This window comes from Bombus huntii, chromosome 2 (assembly GCF_024542735.1).
Source record: "Bombus huntii isolate Logan2020A chromosome 2, iyBomHunt1.1, whole genome shotgun sequence".
Taxonomy (NCBI): Eukaryota; Metazoa; Arthropoda; class Insecta; order Hymenoptera; family Apidae; genus Bombus; species Bombus huntii.
In genome coordinates, this window is record NC_066239.1 from 5,434,020 (window position 1) to 5,454,377 (window position 20,358).

Genomic DNA, 20,358 nt, shown 5'->3' on the forward strand with positions numbered 1-20,358 from the left:
GCTCCTATCGCCCAATCAGTCTTTTACCTACCCTGTCCAAACTATTCGAGAAGATGCTCTCGAACTGACTCCTTCCACTCCTAGAGAACTTGAAAACACTCCCAGATCACCAATTCGGCTTCCGAAAACAACATTCAACAGTAGAGCAAATCCACCGCATAACTCATACGATCAGCCAAACACTCGAAAAGAAAAAATATTGCTCAGCGGTTTTCCTAGACATCCAACAGGCATTCGACAAAGTATGGCATGAAGGGCTACTATACAAGCTTAAAAAGATCCTACCTCACCCCTACTACTCCATCCTAAAATCCTACCTAACCAATAGACAATTCATGGTTAAATGCCTAGACGCCACTTCCGCAACATTCCCAATAGAATCCGGCATACCCCAAGGTAGTGTCCTCGGACCCCTACTGTACTCCATCTACACTGCCGACCTACCTATATCAAACGATATAACAATAGCGACATTTGCAGACGACACAGCGTTATTAGCTACCCACGCAGACCCGGTAATAGCCTCATCCACTCTCCAGCGAAGTCTCGACTCCATGGAAAAGTGGTTTCATAAATGGGGCTTCAAAACCAACGAAAAGAAATCCTCACATGTAACCTTCACGCTCCGAAAACAAACTTGCCCCCAGGTCACCATCAACAATGCAACAGTTCCTAGCAGAGACTCAGTCCGATACCTGGGCATGATCCTGGACAGGAGACTAACGTGGAAGAAACACATCTCAGATAAAACGAAGCAACTAAAGGGCAAACTAAAAAAACTCTATTGGCTCACGGGCCGACGCTCCAAACTAAACATGCAGAATAAAATTACCCTCTACAAGACCGTAATAAAACCTGTCTGGACCTACGGAATCCAACTATGGGGAATAGCAAGTAACTCCAACATCCAAATACTACAACGCTTTCAATCGAGAACGCTAAGATCCTTAATAGACGCACCTTGGTATGTTACCAACGAAACCATCCATCGCGACCTCAAGATACCCACAGTCAAAGAGGAAATAGCAAAATACAGCGACAGATATAGCAAAAGAGTCAACAAACACCGAAACCCCCTAATCACTGGACTACTTGACACGACGGACCAGATTCGCAGGCTGAAGAGGCACTACCCGCTAGACCTAAACGCTAGATTCATTTAGTTATCCAAACTAAGCATATGCACTTACTTATAATACTTATAAATTAAACCTATCTATAATAAGTATTAATCTATTGTAAATAAACAGCCATGCCACTGCGTCACGCCAGAAAAATTACTGAAAATTCTCAACGCGAGAATTGATTGTAATTTCAACAAATAAATAAATAAAAAAAAAAGAAAAAAACTAGTTACGAGAATTACACTGCATAGTTGGATTGATCTGAAATTTCATGAAACTTCAAGTCATGCTGAATGGCTACTCTCCGTTAATTTATTTCATTGATCTATGCACTTAGTATAAATAGAATACATAGCAAGAAACAGAGTATAATTATCAATATAAAAAATATACATATATTAAACGCGTTGCAACGCATGTCACTGCATGCGTTACGATTGAAAATTATATTTTATATATTTCTCACATTAACTTCTATAGCCACATTTAGCTTGACGTTGATAATAATTATGCCTATGTAAGTCGTTAGATACTATTCGTTTTGGACATTATATAAAATATGATACATATACGATCAATATGTACTTGTGGTGCTCTATTCTGATGATGATTTTTATCTATATATACTATGTATTTACAGCCTATATAATATATATATATAACTAATCTGATAACAATGACAGTCCTACTAAAGCAATACTCTTAAAAAAATATCACCAATGGTGATTTATACAAAAATATGTCAAGGCCCTTAAAGATAATTACAATGTCTTCATCTTTCTCCTTGATCCCTATAACATGTAAGACTAGTAGTACCCTAGAAAGTTTCATATAGTTAGAGGATTTCACTCGCTTCATAGGGATCACTAAATAATGGTCATATTTAAAAGCACTGGATTTGATTCTGTAATGAAAAAAGAATACATGCATGCATATATTGAACTGTTTGCATATTAACCTCTATCATTTTTCATACATAGACACCAGAAGTATTCAAGTAATGCCTACTGAGATATTTCACTTTTTGTTTATTCAAAACGTGATAACGTGTAATCGAATAATTGAGGCTTATCTCGTAACATTTACTTTTCATATTTGAAAAGTTCCAAAGACAGAAATTTGATAGAGATATTACATATACAAGGTGTTCGGTAACTGATAATACAATCCAGCAATTCTAATCGTAAATTTCGTATTGAATTGATCCAACTTCCACTTGTGCTCTTGTATCCATAAATATGAGTGTTACAAGTTAAGACTGTGAGCACCGTGATACGGTATTTTATGAAATACGGTTGGAATTGTATCAGCAGATATGCTACCGAAAGTGATGCAAAGTCGAGGATCCTATGATAAGGTTAGGATTATTGTCTGCGAGGATGAATCTGATGCGAAGTCACGGCAGCTGTAGGAAAAGTCACGTGCGAGCTGTTACGTCGCGTAACACTCTACCTAGACCAGGCCACACACCGCGGGCAAGATGGCAACCAGATGTCTTCGGATACTCACTACGTACCCTCAATAGTCTCAAGTATCTTCCATAAATCTTAGGAATTTCCTAGCCGAGGTCCTTCAAACTGAACAAACGTCTGTTTCCGAAGCATTTCTAAAGACCTTTGTCTACTACGGCTTGACAAGGGAAAGTTGGTTTTTCTCACGTATGATGCAACTTTCCTCCCACTAACCACTTTCTCTCGAGGGCGGTTAAGACCCTTCGTTTAACCAATTAACAACGAAGACTATTTCCCTCACTCTCTTAGCCAAAATCGTCACCAACAAATCCGATGGTTCCGTGCGCTAGACACACCCATCCTTAGCTTTCCTCCGCCACAGCATCGTCTCCGAACATCACTGATTTTACATCCTTCGAACAATCAACATCCTTCGACCGGGTTTACACCCGAAGATCAGTCTCAATCAAGCATCTCGTCAAGCGGTCAACAATTCGAATACAGTGAGTCGACAAATCCATCAGTATACGCGATAATCCGTCTAGAGACTCAGGTCGCACTCATTCGTAGTCATCTCATAGCAAATATTCATTTTGTGTTACACCGAAGTTGTTGGTTTGTGAAAATATATAATAACCTGTTAGCAGCAGCGTTATCTTTAATTTAACTACCCTTATTATCCTAAAAGAAATAAGGGATCGAGCGATTCGCGGCGTCGATTAGCAAATCGTAACGGGAATTTAGGACTCCCGTTGGCGCGCTTCTTCGAGATCGTGTCTCCCCACGAACGTGCGAAAACACGAGCGCCTCTGGCGCAACAAAAAGAAGCCCAAGGAGGTGAGTTCTAAGTTAACGAACAAACTCGATCCGAAATCCGGATGTAAGTATAATTATGTATTTTCTAAGTACGCATGCCATGTGGAATTATCATAAACAGTTATAAATGATAATCGGTAACCATGATATTTAATCAATGAATTTGTTGTCAAAACTGTTTTGCACGATCAAAACATTTATTTCGCCGCTCCAAAATTCACACTACGGAGAACCGCAAAGAAAGATGCATGACATTATTAAAATTCCTTACGGAACGCCACAAAACTCCGAAGATTATAAGAATATCAAGATAGAATGCGTGCGCCAACTGGAAAGAATATGCATTGAACAGGAAATGGATAGAGAGTACTAGATTTTACAGACACTAAAATTTGCAGACGATCAATAACTACATATTTATGACAGTTTAAAATCTCGACGAAAAAATAAGTATTATTTCCGAACTAAATATAACACAAGTAAGTACTTGCACGATAGTATTTTGACACGTGTATTTTATCGTCGTCGTTCGCAAACAGTTTCAGGAGTCAAAGTCGTCGCAGATCGGCGATCTGCGGACGATCCCGCGAACAGCTGCACGTCAATACGAAAAAGTTTATATAAGAATGTCGCGAATTTCATAAATAGCCATTAGTTATTTCATTACTTCATGACGGACTATAAGATATAAGTACCTAAGATTACTGGGTACAGCTAACACTCAACAGATACATGTAAAAAAGGGAAGGAGAACAAAACGTTCATCAGACGCACATTGTCAACAGTAACAGCATTTATGTACAATTCAAATGACAAATAAAAATATAGTGGAAGTGGATTGGATTAGGGCTCTGGCAAGGTCTCGTATGTAGCCACTTCACGCGGTAAAAACTGCCAGCTGATATTTGTTTTCAGAAATTAATCTGTAGAAGACGATGCCAAGCTAAAAACAGCGTAAGGCGTCGTAAAATGTATACGTACCAGTTTTAATTATGTAATAAACATATCTAGGCTAAGTCTATTGTACGCACTTTACGCACAAAGACGTCCTTTTTTATATTTAAAGGGAAAATATAAAACTCCGTTTTCTAATCCATTTCTTTATTAAATAGTATGATCCATTTAATAGAGTGTCCAAAGTTCTATTCCATAAAACATTCCTACATACATCTTGATTTTACCATATTGCATTAAGATTCACAATCGTTCTAATGAGGTCATCGGTTCTTACATTCCTTTGTATAAATGGTAATAACCTAATAGTAATAATAATGTAGATACAAAACGTTAATCGCATATCTAACAACATATGTCTTCAACTACTCTGATACTTGCAAGGTAGGAGTAACACACTGATTTTTTCGCCATTGTACATTGATATAATGATGTGATCAGGCGTGAAGTTCATTAAAATCGGCATGTTACAGCATCTAAGTAATGACTAACTGTGAGTCAATCCCGCTGTGTGAAAATAAATCCCGTGCCGTGTGCTATTACCGTGATTTCCGGAATCTGCAAACAGTATTTCTATGAATATTGAAGTTAATCATTACCAGTAAAAATAATAACGTTCACATAATATTGACATATGATCTTAATTGAGAAAGGAGAAATTCTATCATTCTATAATCATCTATCATCCTATAACAACAAAATGCTTACTTCCACATATTACAGAAAAAAATATAAAAATTGTATGCATAGAAAGAAATAAAAGAAAATATCAAATAGGTAAAATAAAGGAACATAAGTAAATAGAAAAACAATAAAATAGGAAAGAACATAATTCAATAATCAACTGTATAAAAAGGGTTATCTATCTCTATAGTTGTTATACGAATTATATGAATTGATATAACGACGGCGTAAATAATATTTTTTTATACAGATCTTATACTAGGAACGAAATAAAATGAGTACATATGCGGGAACGTCCGAACGAAATTGGCATAAAGGAAATTAAAGATGTGGGTTAAAATGTGTGTCGATAATCTTACTAAGAGACGTTACAGTGTGTATGTTCTTGTGAACAGATATTTTATGTATACATACCTCGACCGTTTCCGGTGTTCCTAACGCGTAGATCACTGCTTCGGCAATGTCTTCAGCTTTTAATATAAAATTATTGCTCACGACATCTTGGACACTTTTTATCATATCCGTCATCACAGCTCCGGGGCTGATGTTCTATTAAAATATACAGATAAAACCATGTGAGTATTATTTATTCTTATAGTATGTGCATGCTTATATCTGATTGTTCAGAATTACGTTAATAAAAAATCATAGACAATTTTGTTGAGCTAATTTTAATTATAGAAATAACAACGATATCTATCAACGCCATCTGTTAGATTTAGGTTTTAAATGTTCCCACACCTTCGAAAATTTTCATTTTCTTGTCTGTACGTATGGACTAACGATGACATTAAATAATATACTATACATATGTAAATAACGAGCTGTTACCGTGATTTTGACGTTCAGCTTGGCTGCGATTATTTCGTGACGGAGTTCTATCCCTAGAGCTCTTAGACCGTATTTACTAGGACCGTACATGCCGATCGGTACGGCTATACCTTCAAGATGTAATCCGGCAATGCTATAAATATGCTTCATATTAAAAAATGTAATAATTTAATCAAATTGTCTGTGAAAAATTAGTATAATGGAAGACAGTATAGTTTAATTTCTACGAAATCACGGAATTTAATGAATCTTTTTGAAGTTCTTCGTAATAACGTACAAACTACGAAAAAATAAGCACAGACATTTTGCTTGTTTTCATATTTTTTATCTATTTCGGATGTCTTGCATATATCGATAGAAATTCGATCGATTGGAGAGATTGTGGAATATAAAAATCTAGAGATACACAGTGACATTGACGTATTGCTGAATTTATTCTATATATAAAATCTTAGTTTGATAAATCAATCTATTAGGCTGTCCCAAAAGTTTGTTTCGTTTTATAAAGAAGTAATAAATGTACAACATTTCTTGTTTTATATTATTTTATCGAATTATGTATCATGCTTTCTATTCCATTGGAACATATGAACAACACATGAAAATAATATTAATTCTTTATAAAACGAAAGAAACTTTTGGTACAACCTAATATATCTGGAAGAAATGCAAATATTCTTTATTTTTCCCGGCCTTATATTGTATTGAAGACAAACTTGTTTCCGTTTACTTCGTGCCTGATATGTCTATTATAACTTTTTTAATAATTCTAATAATATGCTAGGGGAAGTGTTTCATGAATTCAACTCAAGTTTGCTCTAGAATGAAATAAATATCATTTGAAAAACGATAGTCCTTATAATGTTTAATTATTTCAGAAATAACATGTAATTCGATAAATACGTAAAATGTGCATATAAAAATATATTGGGCAAAAAATTAAATTCAAACGAATCGAGTTTATTTGGTAGTGTTCAATATAAAAGTTATATGTTTCATTTTTGTTTTCTCCGTTTGTAAGTAAAAGGTGAAAACTACTTGCTTAGATTAACAAAAAACAATTAAGATTTGAGAGGACAAACGGAACGATAGATTCTTTGGCATTTTCCACAGATATATTTATTCGACGCTGCCATCAGTAAATTACGGAGGAAATATATTCTTATGTAATACATGGAGTTACCTGGAGATATTAATTATATGGCCGCAAGCGTTGCATTTTTTCATAGCTTTTACTGCTTCTCGTGTAAAAATTGCTGGTGCTATCAAGTTGGTATCAATGACTCTACGGTATTCTTCGGTTTTTGAGTCTGTAACGGGATATTTACGATTAGTTATTACAAACAGAAATGTATCTTTGAATATTATTATATATCCAAGCTATTATTAGTAAGAGTAATTAAATATAACAGTTGGGACATGTAAGAATCAACGTTTAGATAAAAAAAACTTCAATTTCGCGAGTAAAACTGTATTATTTATGTAATATTTGACATTTGTAACATTTACATTTAAAAATAATGACTAGGAAAGCATTATTCTTTTGAAATAGTAGATATTGTAGGAAAGCAAACATCTGGACGCAAACAAAATTTGAATTTTACTTGAAAAGATCGGTCGAATATAGCGAACACAATTTTTTTGTATCAGATTTCATTTTCCTAAAAATTTTTCGAATATTTCTTAAACACGTGTAACAACTTTTTTATCTGATGAATTTAGAAAATTTGGAGCAAGAAAATCTCGATCAGAACATAACTAATGCACAGCGAAGTTTTGATATTGCAAAGCATTTTTAACACAGCATAAGTGCTAATCGTCAGCAACATATCAGTGATAATTAATAGATAGCGATTTTTCAGAATAAATACCACGCAGAGATGGCAACAAATGAAAATCACATAGCTTGCAAAATAAAAGGATCCTATTTGTTTTGTTCGTATGGTTGAATTTCTGGTCTAACAAAACAAAAGTTGTAATGCTTATGTTTTAATGCAAATGTATATAAATACTCTTTCCGCGTACTATGGTACGCCTTCAACAGTAAACCGATTACATGAAGATTAATTTAATCAAACACGATAATTCAAAGGAATTATTGTAATAACTCGAGCGGTTGTACTGATAACGAAATTGTAATTTTCTTGAAATTTTTCACACAAGTAACTTCTCCGCTAATACTGAAGAAATCTGGGACACTAACTCCACATCAACACTATTTGTCCAACGAAAGCTTTCCTACTATAGATAGTAGATAAACGAATCTAGATTAGTGTAACCATTTTACACCTGTAGCATAATAATATAACCTATGATTACTGGCAATACTTAAAAAGAAAGAAGAATAGAGAAATAAGGAAAATTAAAATCGAAGCATATTCGTAAAATACCATATATCGATATGAATAAATATTTTTACCGATGATAGGTGTGGGACTAAGAACTCCAGCATTATTCACTAAAATATCAAGGCGACCAAACTTTTCGTCGATCCATTTGAACACCTTAAGAATATCTTCTTCGTTCGTTATATCGCACTCGATCGGAAAAAATTTATCCTTTCCAATTTCTGCTGTAGCATCCTGAAGTTTGTCTATTCTTCTTCCCAAACCAACTATTTTAATGCCATGGGTAGCCAGAGCTTTCGATATCGCGAGACCGATTCCTCCGCTCGAACCGCTCACAAGTGCTACTTTTCCAATCCAGCGATTCATCATTCGTATTGCCGTGCTACAAAGTCACTACGCGTGGAAGTATTCCGTTGTAGTTTAAAAAGAGATTTCAGACTCTTGCCCCTACCAGTCGCAACCACTTGAGACGTCTCATAGCAATTACCTAGAATGCAATCTACAGAGTGCTCAGTTTCAATGCAACGAGCTAAATATCTCAAAACACAAAGTAAAAAATACATAAAGGTGTAATACGAAAAATACAGAAAGTTATAGAGAAGCTGATGTTGCGATTCTGGTAATGATCGCGATTATATTTTCTTTATGAAGTATATTCGATACAGGAATTATAACTATAACTATAGCTATACGTCCGCTCCCCTCGCCCCTCCTCCATAGTTGCATTAGTCAGTGCAAACATTCGAATTACATTGCGTAAAGATACGCAATAATAAATATCTATAGCGATTAGAATTAATGAGTGTAATTCCTAGTTAGTTACTAATGTTTAGGAACAAACATTGTCGCAAAAAAGTAACAATATCAAAAATAGCTCTCTATTTTATACCATCTCGAAAAGCTATTCTAGCCAAGTGATCGTTACATGTATTTGCTTCAAATAGCTGACTCATGTTTAACGTAACTATTACATGTACTACACCCGTAAAATAGTGATGATCTACTCATGATGAGTTGGCAATTACGATTTCTTTCAAAAATTTTTCTGCTCCGAGCGCGTTTCTTATATGTTTTAACTGAGAAAAATGACGGGTACATGTTGATGTTACTTTATAATAAAACATTTACTTGAAATCTTGGATAGTGGATCCCATCATAGTATTCAATTAAGATCGCAATATTTTCCAATGTGACAATTCTTCAATTAATGACATAACATTCAAGCGGAACTACCAGCGAAGGGTAAGGTAAGGAGATTAAATATTGTAGAATTGCCACTTTGTTACTTTGTTAATGATGAATAGACCGCAGATTTGTATGTATTTATGAAAAATTTCGAGATGTAAAAACACACTTTATCTAATATTACAAACCGCTTATCTTGTTACATACAAATTCTGCCGATTACTTAGATACACGCAATTTTAGCAATACTACTTGATTAGCTTTATCAATTTTACTGATAGACATATCACCGTTGCAGCGCCACAATGACGCAAATACGAAACGCTATTTCAGGATCCGAAAGAAAATTTCATTTAGTAAAGCTTGTAATTAGGTAACAATGTATATGTTATATGATATTAAGATAAACAATATTTTTTGCCTTCTCTAGTTACTCTTAAGCATGTCTGTGTAATTAACATTCTTATCGTTACTCTTACGAAGTACGATAGCCAACAACGAAATTTTTTTTTTTTTTTTTTTTTGTTTAAAAACTGAACGAGATTGATCCATAAGCTGCGATACGAAAGGTACACAGAACTCACTGGGCATTATTTTAAATATGAGATCGTGTCGCTTGTCACACATTTTTTTTAAGTCTACGTTATAATCGTTTTACCTTGCACTAGTGTTATTTTACATTACTTTATATTTTGTACTTTACTACAATAGCCATACTGTATGTTTCATACATAATTCGGTCTTATAATTCTAGCTTAAGGTCGTGAGTATACAAAAGAACCGTAAGAGATAAGTCGTTCGATAGGCAATAAGCGGTAAAGCGGCAAATCGAGCACGGACGAGCAGCAGAAAATAATTCAAACCTATATCATTGACTAAGTCACGTCTGCGGATTTATTGTATGTAAGGAATAAGTCAAATGGCAGTTAAGCGACGAGTGTCTATTCGCTTAGCGATGCCACGATCTATAACTTTAATTTATTTTATGACGCCCAAACATCTTTTGCTGCTTGTCGTTTTTTACTCATCACGACCACAAAACGCTATTCAGTTTTAAGTCCCCAACAACGAATATTTCCATAAAAGCATAATTGAAATTATGAAACTGTTATACTGAAAATATTAGGTATGTCTGAGACAGAGAACTTGTTTATCTCAGAATTGGCAAATTTGCAGTTAGATCGTTATTGCCTTGGAACGAAGATATCTACATATATTGTAGATGGTACATCACTCCCGACAAGAATGATTAATTAAATCTTATTTTTCGTCTACGATTTATCCCAGTTTCATTTGGAACAGAGTTACATCTCAACTAGTTACGATCAGTTCGCTGTGGAGTGCCGAAGCGTGCAGACGTGTCTCTAGTGCCCAGCGTAGTCCGAAAACAACACGTGTCGCCCAACCGTCGAAAGTGAACACAACCAAGTGTTTCCTACCCTTTAGGGAGAAGAAAATCCCACGCACCTAACCCCAACCCGAATATTAGCCTCATAGCCTCACGACTAGTTATTCATTTCGAATTAACTAGCTCGATGGTGGCCCAGCAATCGCGACCAGGCTCTCCGGAGCAGACTCGCAACTACCCCGCGCTACCTCCCCCGTGGCAGAAGTGTGGCAGAACTCTACGCACCAACGACGCTAATACTACCAAGAAACGGAAAATAGAAACAGCAATACAAATAAACACTCACAACAGGTTCGCCGTATTGGAATCCTCAAACGACGCCATGGAAATCGTAGAACCGCCACCAAACCAACACTCACAGAGAATCCCCCCTCCTCCACCAATATTTGTGGACGACGTCATCGACATACAGACAATGATCAAGTCCTTAGAGAGAGATATCTCCAAGGAGGACTATAACCTAAAGATAAATAACAATAAAGTAAAAATACTGCCGAGGAACCCAGAAGCTTACAGAAAACTCACCAAGATACTTAGGACCCTGAACGCCAACTTCCACACCTACCAACTCAAACAGGAAAGGCCTTTCCGGGTGGTCCTACGAAACATCCACCACTCAGCAGAAATAAACGAACTCAAATACGAACTCTCAAAACTCGGCCACGAAGTCATCAACGTAAGTAATATAAGGCATAGAGTCTCGAAAGACCCGTTATCCTTATTCTTCTTAGACATAAAACAAAAGCCGAACAATAAGGAAATCTACAATATCAGTCGCCTAATGAACGCGATAGTAAAATTCGAACCACCGCTTGTGAAAAAAGAAATAGTGCAATGCAAAAGGTGCCAAAGGTACGGTCATACGCAGAAATACTGCAACCATACTTTCCGCTGCGTTAAATGTGCAGACACTCACTCCACTGACCAGTGCGCCAAATCACCGGAAACCCCAGCGAAATGCATCCACTGTCAAGGGGACCATCCTGCCAACTACAAAGGCTGCTCAGCCTATAAAACACTATACACAAACAGGTACCCTAAACTCAGAGCAAAAGAGGTAACCAACCAAAACCAAGGCGCATAGCTCTTTGGGACGCCAACGGTCCAGCGCAACACAAACTTGAACTAGAACTCTTCCTAAAACACCAGCAAATCGACGTAATGCTCGTATCGGAAACCCACTTCACCGACAAGAACTACCTGAAAATAAATGGTTACAAATTCTACCATACCCAACACCCCAGCGGAAAGGTCCACGGTGGCACCGGAATAATAATCAAAGCAAGTATTAAGCACTACGAACTTCCATCATTCCAGAAAGTCTACCTCCAAGCAACAAACGTAGCAATAGAAGACTGTCATGGCACAATCACCACCTCAGCAGTATACTGCCCTCCCAGACACTCCATCGCCAAAGAAGACTTTGATAACTTCCTGGACACCCTGGGCAATAGATTCATAGCTGGAGGAGACTATAACGCCAAGCACATCCAATGGGGCAGCATACTGGTTACAGCAAGAGGCAAAAACCTCTTAAACAGCATAATAAACAACAACCTCAACTACTTCACCACATACGAACCCACATACTGGCCCACTGACACCAACAAAGTACCCGACCTTCTCGACTTCTTCGTAACTAAAAATATCTCATCAAGACACGTCCAGATCAACTCCTCGGCTGATCTCTCCTCTGATCATTCCCCCGTGATAGCAACAATCAGTTCAACAATCATCGAGAATACACCTAATGGCTCCATTCGCAACCAACACACCAACTGGCAGCTCTTTAGAGAAGTCTTTACACACTCAACTTCAGCCTTAACTCCACTAAAAACAAAGGAAGAAATCGAAGCAGCCACGGAATACTTAAACACGAGCATAATAAACGCAATCCGCCTCTCCACACCGACAAAGCCATCTATCAGCAAACAAGAATATCCCCAATACATACTAAAAAAAATAGCAGAAAAACGTAGACTAAGAAGAGTATGTCAGACCCATAGAACACCGGATGACAAACGCAAACTAAACAACGCAACTAGAGAGCTATCCAAAACCTTAAAAAATTATAAAAACGACTGTTTCCAAAAATACCTCGCCAGCTTATCCCCCACAGCCGACTCCAACTACTCACTATGGAAGGCCTCCAGGAAACTCACACGCCCCCCACAAATAATCCCACCTATCCGCCGTCCGCAAGGTGGATGAGCGCGAAGCCCTATAGAAAAAGCCGACCTGTTTGCTAAATACTTGTCAAAAGTCCCATTCCCCCAAAGCTGCCGCGGACGTTACTGAATACTTGCACACCCCCTTCCAAATGTCCCCTCCTATCGAACCCTTCACTTCTGCAGAGACTATAGAAACAATCAGTCGCCTGAACCCCAAGAAAGCAGCAGGACACGACCTAATAGGCAATAAAGCAATCAAGGAACTTCCCATAAAAGGGATAGCACTCATCACATCGATTTTTAATGCTATCCTTCGCTTTGAACACTACCCTAAGGCCTGGAAAATCTCATTGATTACCTTCATCCCTAAACCCGGTAAACCGATATACGAAACCAGCTCCTATCGCCCAATCAGTCTTTTACCTACCCTGTCCAAACTATTCGAGAAGATGCTCTCGAACTGACTCCTTCCACTCCTAGAGAACTTGAAAACACTCCCAGATCACCAATTCGGCTTCCGAAAACAACATTCAACAGTAGAGCAAATCCACCGCATAACTCATACGATCAGCCAAACACTCGAAAAGAAAAAATATTGCTCAGCGGTTTTCCTAGACATCCAACAGGCATTCGACAAAGTATGGCATGAAGGGCTACTATACAAGCTTAAAAAGATCCTACCTCACCCCTACTACTCCATCCTAAAATCCTACCTAACCAATAGACAATTCATGGTTAAATGCCTAGACGCCACTTCCGCAACATTCCCAATAGAATCCGGCATACCCCAAGGTAGTGTCCTCGGACCCCTACTGTACTCCATCTACACTGCCGACCTACCTATATCAAACGATATAACAATAGCGACATTTGCAGACGACACAGCGTTATTAGCTACCCACGCAGACCCGGTAATAGCCTCATCCACTCTCCAGCGAAGTCTCGACTCCATGGAAAAGTGGTTTCATAAATGGGGCTTCAAAACCAACGAAAAGAAATCCTCACATGTAACCTTCACGCTCCGAAAACAAACTTGCCCCCAGGTCACCATCAACAATGCAACAGTTCCTAGCAGAGACTCAGTCCGATACCTGGGCATGATCCTGGACAGGAGACTAACGTGGAAGAAACACATCTCAGATAAAACGAAGCAACTAAAGGGCAAACTAAAAAAACTCTATTGGCTCACGGGCCGACGCTCCAAACTAAACATGCAGAATAAAATTACCCTCTACAAGACCGTAATAAAACCTGTCTGGACCTACGGAATCCAACTATGGGGAATAGCAAGTAACTCCAACATCCAAATACTACAACGCTTTCAATCGAGAACGCTAAGATCCTTAATAGACGCACCTTGGTATGTTACCAACGAAACCATCCATCGCGACCTCAAGATACCCACAGTCAAAGAGGAAATAGCAAAATACAGCGACAGATATAGCAAAAGAGTCAACAAACACCGAAACCCCCTAATCACTGGACTACTTGACACGACGGACCAGATTCGCAGGCTGAAGAGGCACTACCCGCTAGACCTAAACGCTAGATTCATTTAGTTATCCAAACTAAGCATATGCACTTACTTATAATACTTATAAATTAAACCTATCTATAATAAGTATTAATCTATTGTAAATAAACAGCCATGCCACTGCGTCACGCCAGAAAAATTACTGAAAATTCTCAACGCGAGAATTGATTGTAATTTCAACAAATAAATAAATAAAAAAAAAAGAAAAAAACTAGTTACGAGAATTACACTGCATAGTTGGATTGATCTGAAATTTCATGAAACTTCAAGTCATGCTGAATGGCTACTCTCCGTTAATTTATTTCATTGATCTATGCACTTAGTATAAATAGAATACATAGCAAGAAACAGAGTATAATTATCAATATAAAAAATATACATATATTAAACGCGTTGCAACGCATGTCACTGCATGCGTTACGATTGAAAATTATATTTTATATATTTCTCACATTAACTTCTATAGCCACATTTAGCTTGACGTTGATAATAATTATGCCTATGTAAGTCGTTAGATACTATTCGTTTTGGACATTATATAAAATATGATACATATACGATCAATATGTACTTGTGGTGCTCTATTCTGATGATGATTTTTATCTATATATACTATGTATTTACAGCCTATATAATATATATATATAACTAATCTGATAACAATGACAGTCCTACTAAAGCAATACTCTTAAAAAAATATCACCAATGGTGATTTATACAAAAATATGTCAAGGCCCTTAAAGATAATTACAATGTCTTCATCTTTCTCCTTGATCCCTATAACATGTAAGACTAGTAGTACCCTAGAAAGTTTCATATAGTTAGAGGATTTCACTCGCTTCATAGGGATCACTAAATAATGGTCATATTTAAAAGCACTGGATTTGATTCTGTAATGAAAAAAGAATACATGCATGCATATATTGAACTGTTTGCATATTAACCTCTATCATTTTTCATACATAGACACCAGAAGTATTCAAGTAATGCCTACTGAGATATTTCACTTTTTGTTTATTCAAAACGTGATAACGTGTAATCGAATAATTGAGGCTTATCTCGTAACATTTACTTTTCATATTTGAAAAGTTCCAAAGACAGAAATTTGATAGAGATATTACATATACAAGGTGTTCGGTAACTGATAATACAATCCAGCAATTCTAATCGTAAATTTCGTATTGAATTGATCCAACTTCCACTTGTGCTCTTGTATCCATAAATATGAGTGTTACAAGTTAAGACTGTGAGCACCGTGATACGGTATTTTATGAAATACGGTTGGAATTGTATCAGCAGATATGCTACCGAAAGTGATGCAAAGTCGAGGATCCTATGATAAGGTTAGGATTATTGTCTGCGAGGATGAATCTGATGCGAAGTCACGGCAGCTGTAGGAAAAGTCACGTGCGAGCTGTTACGTCGCGTAACACTCTACCTAGACCAGGCCACACACCGCGGGCAAGATGGCAACCAGATGTCTTCGGATACTCACTACGTACCCTCAATAGTCTCAAGTATCTTCCATAAATCTTAGGAATTTCCTAGCCGAGGTCCTTCAAACTGAACAAACGTCTGTTTCCGAAGCATTTCTAAAGACCTTTGTCTACTACGGCTTGACAAGGGAAAGTTGGTTTTTCTCACGTATGATGCAACTTTCCTCCCACTAACCACTTTCTCTCGAGGGCGGTTAAGACCCTTCGTTTAACCAATTAACAACGAAGACTATTTCCCTCACTCTCTTAGCCAAAATCGTCACCAACAAATCCGATGGTTCCGTGCGCTAGACACACCCATCCTTAGCTTTCCTCCGCCACAGCATCGTCTCCGAACATCACTGATTTTACATCCTTCGAACAATCAACATCCTTCGACCGGGTTTACACCCGAAGATCAGTCTCAATCAAGCATCTCGTCAAGCGGTCAACAATTCGAATACAGTGAGTCGACAAATCCATCAGTATACGCGATAATCCGTCTAGAGACTCAGGTCGCACTCATTCGTAGTCATCTCATAGCAAATATTCATTTTGTGTTACACCGAAGTTGTTGGTTTGTGAAAATATATAATAACCTGTTAGCAGCAGCGTTATCTTTAATTTAACTACCCTTATTATCCTAAAAGAAATAAGGGATCGAGCGATTCGCGGCGTCGATTAGCAAATCGTAACGGGAATTTAGGACTCCCGTTGGCGCGCTTCTTCGAGATCGTGTCTCCCCACGAACGTGCGAAAACACGAGCGCCTCTGGCGCAACAAAAAGAAGCCCAAGGAGGTGAGTTCTAAGTTAACGAACAAACTCGATCCGAAATCCGGATGTAAGTATAATTATGTATTTTCTAAGTACGCATGCCATGTGGAATTATCATAAACAGTTATAAATGATAATCGGTAACCATGATATTTAATCAATGAATTTGTTGTCAAAACTGTTTTGCACGATCAAAACATTTATTTCGCCGCTCCAAAATTCACACTACGGAGAACCGCAAAGAAAGATGCATGACATTATTAAAATTCCTTACGGAACGCCACAAAACTCCGAAGATTATAAGAATATCAAGATAGAATGCGTGCGCCAACTGGAAAGAATATGCATTGAACAGGAAATGGATAGAGAGTACTAGATTTTACAGACACTAAAATTTGCAGACGATCAATAACTACATATTTATGACAGTTTAAAATCTCGACGAAAAAATAAGTATTATTTCCGAACTAAATATAACACAAGTAAGTACTTGCACGATAGTATTTTGACACGTGTATTTTATCGTCGTCGTTCGCAAACAGTTTCAGGAGTCAAAGTCGTCGCAGATCGGCGATCTGCGGACGATCCCGCGAACAGCTGCACGTCAATACGAAAAAGTTTATATAAGAATGTCGCGAATTTCATAAATAGCCATTAGTTATTTCATTACTTCATGACGGACTATAAGATATAAGTACCTAAGATTACTGGGTACAGCTAACACTCAACAGATACATGTAAAAAAGGGAAGGAGAACAAAACGTTCATCAGACGCACATTGTCAACAGTAACAGCATTTATGTACAATTCAAATGACAAATAAAAATATAGTGGAAGTGGATTGGATTAGGGCTCTGGCAAGGTCTCGTATGTAGCCACTTCACGCGGTAAAAACTGCCAGCTGATATTTGTTTTCAGAAATTAATCTGTAGAAGACGATGCCAAGCTAAAAACAGCGTAAGGCGTCGTAAAATGTATACGTACCAGTTTTAATTATGTAATAAACATATCTAGGCTAAGTCTATTGTACGCACTTTACGCACAAAGACGTCCTTTTTTATATTTAAAGGGAAAATATAAAACTCCGTTTTCTAATCCATTTCTTTATTAAATAGTATGATCCATTTAATAGAGTGTCCAAAGTTCTATTCCATAAAACATTCCTACATACATCTTGATTTTACCATATTGCATTAAGATTCACAATCGTTCTAATGAGGTCATCGGTTCTTACATTCCTTTGTATAAATGGTAATAACCTAATAGTAATAATAATGTAGATACAAAACGTTAATCGCATATCTAACAACATATGTCTTCAACTACTCTGATACTTGCAAGGTAGGAGTAACACACTGATTTTTTCGCCATTGTACATTGATATAATGATGTGATCAGGCGTGAAGTTCATTAAAATCGGCATGTTACAGCATCTAAGTAATGACTAACTGTGAGTCAATCCCGCTGTGTGAAAATAAATCCCGTGCCGTGTGCTATTACCGTGATTTCCGGAATCTGCAAACAGTATTTCTATGAATATTGAAGTTAATCATTACCAGTAAAAATAATAACGTTCACATAATATTGACATATGATCTTAATTGAGAAAGGAGAAATTCTATCATTCTATAATCATCTATCATCCTATAACAACAAAATGCTTACTTCCACATATTACAGAAAAAAATATAAAAATTGTATGCATAGAAAGAAATAAAAGAAAATATCAAATAGGTAAAATAAAGGAACATAAGTAAATAGAAAAACAATAAAATAGGAAAGAACATAATTCAATAATCAACTGTATAAAAAGGGTTATCTATCTCTATAGTTGTTATACGAATTATATGAATTGATATAACGACGGCGTAAATAATATTTTTTTATACAGATCTTATACTAGGAACGAAATAAAATGAGTACATATGCGGGAACGTCCGAACGAAATTGGCATAAAGGAAATTAAAGATGTGGGTTAAAATGTGTGTCGATAATCTTACTAAGAGACGTTACAGTGTGTATGTTCTTGTGAACAGATATTTTATGTATACATACCTCGACCGTTTCCGGTGTTCCTAACGCGTAGATCACTGCTTCGGCAATGTCTTCAGCTTTTAATATAAAATTATTGCTCACGACATCTTGGACACTTTTTATCATATCCGTCATCACAGCTCCGGGGCTGATGTTCTATTAAAATATACAGATAAAACCATGTGAGTATTATTTATTCTTATAGTATGTGCATGCTTATATCTGATTGTTCAGAATTACGTTAATAAAAAATCATAGACAATTTTGTTGAGCTAATTTTAATTATAGAAATAACAACGATATCTATCAACGCCATCTGTTAGATTTAGGTTTTAAATGTTCCCACACCTTCGAAAATTTTCATTTTCTTGTCTGTACGTATGGACTAACGATGACATTAAATAATATACTATACATATGTAAATAACGAGCTGTTACCGTGATTTTGACGTTCAGCTTGGCTGCGATTATTTCGTGACGGAGTTCTATCCCTAGAGCTCTTAGACCGTATTTACTAGGACCGTACATGCCGATCGGTACGGCTATACCTTCAAGATGTAATCCGGCAATGCTATAAATATGCTTCATATTAAAAAATGTAATAATTTAATCAAATTGTCTGTGAAAAATTAGTATAATGGAAGACAGTATAGTTTAATTTCTACGAAATCACGGAATTTAATGAATCTTTTTGAAGTTCTTCGTAATAACGTACAAACTACGAAAAAATAAGCACAGACATTTTGCTTGTTTTCATATTTTTTATCTATTTCGGATGTCTTGCATATATCGATAGAAATTCGATCGATTGGAGAGATTGTGGAATATAAAAATCTAGAGATACACAGTGACATTGACGTATTGCTGAATTTATTCTATATATAAAATCTTAGTTTGATAAATCAATCTATTAGGCTGTCCCAAAAGTTTGTTTCGTTTTATAAAGAAGTAATAAATGTACAACATTTCTTGTTTTATATTATTTTATCGAATTATGTATCATGCTTTCTATTCCATTGGAACATATGAACAACACATGAAAATAATATTAATTCTTTATAAAACGAAAGAAACTTTTGGTACAACCTAATATATCTGGAAGAAATGCAAATATTCTTTATTTTTCCCGGCCTTATATTGTATTGAAGACAAACTTGTTTCCGTTTACTTCGTGCCTGATATGTCTATTATAACTTTTTTAATAATTCTAATAATATGCTAGGGGAAGTGTTTCATGAATTCAACTCAAGTTTGCTCTAGAATGAAATAAATATCATTTGAAAAACGATAGTCCTTATAATGTTTAATTATTTCAGAAATAACATGTAATTCGATAAATACGTAAAATGTGCATATAAAAATATATTGGGCAAAAAATTAAATTCAAACGAATCGAGTTTATTTGGTAGTGTTCAATATAAAAGTTATATGTTTCATTTTTGTTTTCTCCGTTTGTAAGTAAAAGGTGAAAACTACTTGCTTAGATTAACAAAAAACAATTAAGATTTGAGAGGACAAACGGAACGATAGATTCTTTGGCATTTTCCACAGATATATTTATTCGACGC

At 36.4% G+C, this 20,358-nt stretch overlaps 1 protein-coding gene and 3 long non-coding RNA genes across 22 annotated transcripts in view; 3 read left to right on the top strand and 1 right to left on the bottom strand.

Annotated features, from left to right (window-relative positions):
• The window catches only part of LOC126877650 (farnesol dehydrogenase-like), a 39,347-nt gene that overhangs the window by 8,893 nt on the left and 10,096 nt on the right, over positions 1 to 20,358 (bottom strand). For 3 of the 18 annotated variants that reach the window (XM_050640287.1, XM_050640298.1, XM_050640261.1), the window contains 3 exons: positions 19,229 to 19,361; positions 18,812 to 18,946; positions 17,844 to 18,271 (listed from right to left, as the gene is read on the bottom strand). The exons of 4 other annotated variants lie outside the window; for them this stretch is intronic. In XM_050640287.1, the coding sequence (XP_050496244.1) occupies positions 18,212 to 18,271; positions 18,812 to 18,946; positions 19,229 to 19,361 (328 nt within the window). In that variant the 3' untranslated portion in view covers positions 17,844 to 18,211. Of the gene's footprint in view, positions 1 to 4,475; positions 4,904 to 5,443; positions 5,579 to 5,860; positions 5,994 to 7,043; positions 7,171 to 8,279; positions 8,621 to 17,843; positions 18,272 to 18,811; positions 18,947 to 19,228; positions 19,362 to 20,358 lie in introns of those variants that run through there. 11 more of the 18 variants (XM_050640309.1, XM_050640274.1, XM_050640262.1 and 8 more) reach the window with 11 other exon arrangements.
• LOC126877859 (uncharacterized) overlaps positions 1 to 20,358 on the top strand; it is a 35,494-nt gene that overhangs the window by 8,788 nt on the left and 6,348 nt on the right. The gene's annotated exons all lie outside the window — the stretch shown is intronic.
• Positions 1 to 20,358, top strand: part of LOC126877883 (uncharacterized) — a 30,290-nt gene that overhangs the window by 4,170 nt on the left and 5,762 nt on the right. The gene's annotated exons all lie outside the window — the stretch shown is intronic.
• Positions 2,189 to 18,225, top strand: LOC126877843 (uncharacterized). Of its 2 annotated transcripts, none has more exons than XR_007695383.1 (2): positions 2,189 to 3,870; positions 17,299 to 18,225. It is a non-coding gene; the product is annotated as an uncharacterized LOC126877843 (long non-coding RNA). The 2 variants fall into 2 exon arrangements; XR_007695377.1 differs by lacking the exon at positions 17,299 to 18,225 and adding an exon at positions 3,931 to 4,857.